General features: G+C 40.3%; 1 protein-coding gene across 6 annotated transcripts in view; it reads left to right on the top strand.

The window, feature by feature from the left end:
* Window positions 1-3,252, top strand: part of Trappc8 (trafficking protein particle complex 8) — a 77,222-nt gene that overhangs the window by 66,378 nt on the left and 7,592 nt on the right. For all 6 annotated transcript variants that reach the window (XM_029546925.1, XM_029546922.1, XM_021214529.2 and 3 more), the window contains one exon: window positions 2,595-2,696. In XM_029546925.1, coding sequence (XP_029402785.1) covers window positions 2,595-2,696 — 102 coding nt within the window. The remainder of the gene's footprint in view (window positions 1-2,594; window positions 2,697-3,252) is intronic.

The raw sequence follows: 3,252 nt of genomic DNA, 5'->3' as shown, positions 1-3,252 counted from the left end.
TCTTAACCGCTGAGCCATCTCACCAGCCCCACAATGACTTTTTGAATGTTTTTGTCTAAAGAAAAGAATTCAATAAGAACAGGTGGTTTTCTTCTATTGGTTAGTGTTGTTTCTTTGTGTCACCAAGAATATTGTGGACATACAGGTCTATGAAAGCAGGTGCTGTTAAACTCTCTGTCATGAGCAATTCCAGACACTATCAAGAGAGAAGTTGCTCTGTGAGTCTGTGGGTGCTCAGTCTCCTGGACTTGTTGCTGTTTGTGCTCCATCTTTTGTGTGCCTTTTCTCCCTTTTTATCTTTTTTCGTTACTTACTTATTGGTACTGGAAGTAGTTTATATTTTTATAAACATGCTGACTTTGCATGAACTTCAAATGAGACACTGCTTAAATAAGGTGCATGTTAATCGCAGAATGTGTTTTATGTTTAAAAAAAGACTGCTTGTGCATTGTTATGCATTAGCTTGAAATCATAAGCTCTTGAGTGTCCCTTGATGCACTTAAAGTAAGATTTTGAGTAATATATGCTATAATCTGTACTCAACTGTCAAGTCCACAGTGACCTTGGTTGAGAAGAAAATTTTACTTTTCCCAAAATGACCCATTGATCACATGTAAAGGAAGATATGTAATCCTGATGGAAAGTAGAGGTTGCATGTATTAAAGGCTATGATACAAAGCTTGGTGGTAGTTAGTACCTGGAGCTGCATTCACAGTGAGTTGAGAAAATGTCTATAAATTAAAAGAGAATTTAAAATACCTTATCCCTTTCTGTTTTCGGTTTTTATTTTTCTCACAGGATCTTACATAATCAAGGTTGGCCTTTAGCTCCTGATCCTTCCCATACCTCCCAACTTCTGGGATTACAGGTGTGTGTTACCACACCTAGCTAGCTACTGAACATTTGTAAAGTCATCTTAATTGTGAGATATCATGCATAGGAACAGGAAAATTTGTGAATCAAACACTATTCAGCACAAACTCATATCTTGGGCATCCAATTGTTTTGTTTTGTTTTGAGACAGGGTCTCCATATATAACTCAGGTTGGCCTGGAAGTCTATGTAAAAGATGTCATACATTGTCCCAAGACACAGTCAGTGAACTCCTGTAAGGTTAAGCCAACTGCTGTTCAACAGACTGACTTCTGAGTTCTGGGCTGAGTGGGCTGTGTGCTGTCTTGTGCCTTAGGATAGGAATACACAAAAGTATGACCCCACATGACAAACTGTCACTGGTCAATGAATACAGATGTGGAACATACTCAACCATTAAGATGCTTGCAGCGTTCTGATGCAGTCTCTTGAATCTAAAGAAAATTTGGCTTATTAAAAATAAGTCAGGGCTGGAGAGATGACTCAGCAGTTAAGAGCATTGGGCTGTTCCTCCAGAGGACCCAGGTTTAATTCCTAGCAACCACGTAGTGGTTTGTTTTTCCAGTTCCAGGGCATCCAACATTCTCTTCTGACTTCCCCAAGTACCAGTCATGCATACAGTGCACAGACATACATGCTAGCAAAATACTGATGCACATAAAATAAATAAATAAAATTTAAATACAAAACTCCAGATAAATCTTGTATGTTGTATAATGTGGCAATATAGTATATAGTAAAGCAGAGCCATTGGCAAGGATTTCTCTACAACAGCGTCACTTCAAGAGACAGTTGGAGTAGATATCTTAAAATAGATGAAATCTATTTACTATTGACTAGTAGAAAGTCTTTTTAAAATGTGTACTGTAGCCAGATATGGCGCCATGTGCCTGTAATTCTAATATTCAGAAGGCTTAAGTTTGATTCCAGCCTGAGCTATATAGCAGATTCCACTCCCATCTGTGATATACAATGAGAACCTATCTTGGAAAAAGTGACCAAAACCAAAAGAAAGTGTATGGGTTAAAGTGGGCATGCTGGTACACACCTATAATGCTGGCACTTAGTGCATAGAATCACAGGTTTGCGGCCACCCTGGTCCACACAGTCTGAGAAGGCATAACCATTGTCACTCACCAGATTTAGTCATGGTCATCTGCATTTTGACAGCTGAATAAAGAAGTTTATATGTCACTTCTTGGTCTCTAACTGAGATCGCCTTCAGAAAGCAGCCTTTCTTGGGCCTGTGGAGGTGGCTCAGTGGATAAAGTGCTATGCAGGCACAGGACCTGAGTTCAGATCCCCAGAAGCCAGGTAGTGCAGGGCGGAGAGAGGTGGCTGAGGGGGACAGTACATGCGGAGCTCTGGATCTCAGGGACACCCATGCACATGATGTTCACACACAAAAGAGGCCTACGTTGTGACACACTTCTTTTGAGTTGTTTCTTGAAAGTCTATTGAAAACAAGGAAAAAAATACTCAAGATTTGTCTCTTTGAAGTACTTGCATAACTTGAGTTATAGAAAAACCCAAACAGATTGAGAGGGAGGGGCAGATGGTTCTTTATGGAATGGATAAATAAAGGTTGGAGTGGTGACATGGGGTTATTGATAAATAATGAAAAGTAGGTGTCATTCTTTTCTTCCCACCAGATGTTGAGATGGTCAATTTTGAGGTTTCTATGTGAATGAAAGGTGACATTTCTGTTGGTTGCATTTTAGGCATACGTTGTAGAAGATAACAAGCAGCTTATTTTAGAAGGCCAGCATCACGTTGTTCTTCGCACTATTGGGAAAGAAGCCTTTTCACACTCTCAGAAACAGGTAAGGGCAGTTGCTGGAAGCCATTGTGATGTTTTCATGTATGTGAGTTGTCCTTCCCTCACTCAGCTCACAGTCTTTCTGTGCCTTGCCTCTCATCCCCTCTGACTCAGTCTTCCATGTTCTGAGACAAGATGTAGTCACACGGCTCTAGCTGGCCTCAGAGTGCAGTCTCTGCATTGGCCTCTGGTGCTGGAGTTAGAGGCATGCATCACATGCCTGGTTTGTCTAAATATCCTTCTGTGGCCCCTGTTTATATCTTTTCTCCTGACTGGTGATATGTACAAATTTATTCTGTGTTACTTATTTTATTGAACCCTGAGCCTCACAATGATAAGCCTACACCCAGCTACTAAGCTATATATATATACACCTTTTGCCCTTATTCAATATAATTCAGAAATCCTATTGTTTGAGATGACTTGAATATATTAGTAATACATTTAAAAATATTTATTTACGGGCTGGTGAGATGGCTCAGTGGGTAAGAGCACCCGACTGCTCTTCCGAAGGTCCAGAGTTCAAATCCCAGCAACCACATGGTGGCTCATAACCATCC

This window comes from Mus pahari, chromosome 15 (assembly GCF_900095145.1).
Source record: "Mus pahari chromosome 15, PAHARI_EIJ_v1.1, whole genome shotgun sequence".
Lineage (NCBI taxonomy): Eukaryota > Metazoa > Chordata > Mammalia > Rodentia > Muridae > Mus > Mus pahari.
This window is presented reverse-complemented; position numbering and strand designations above follow the sequence as displayed.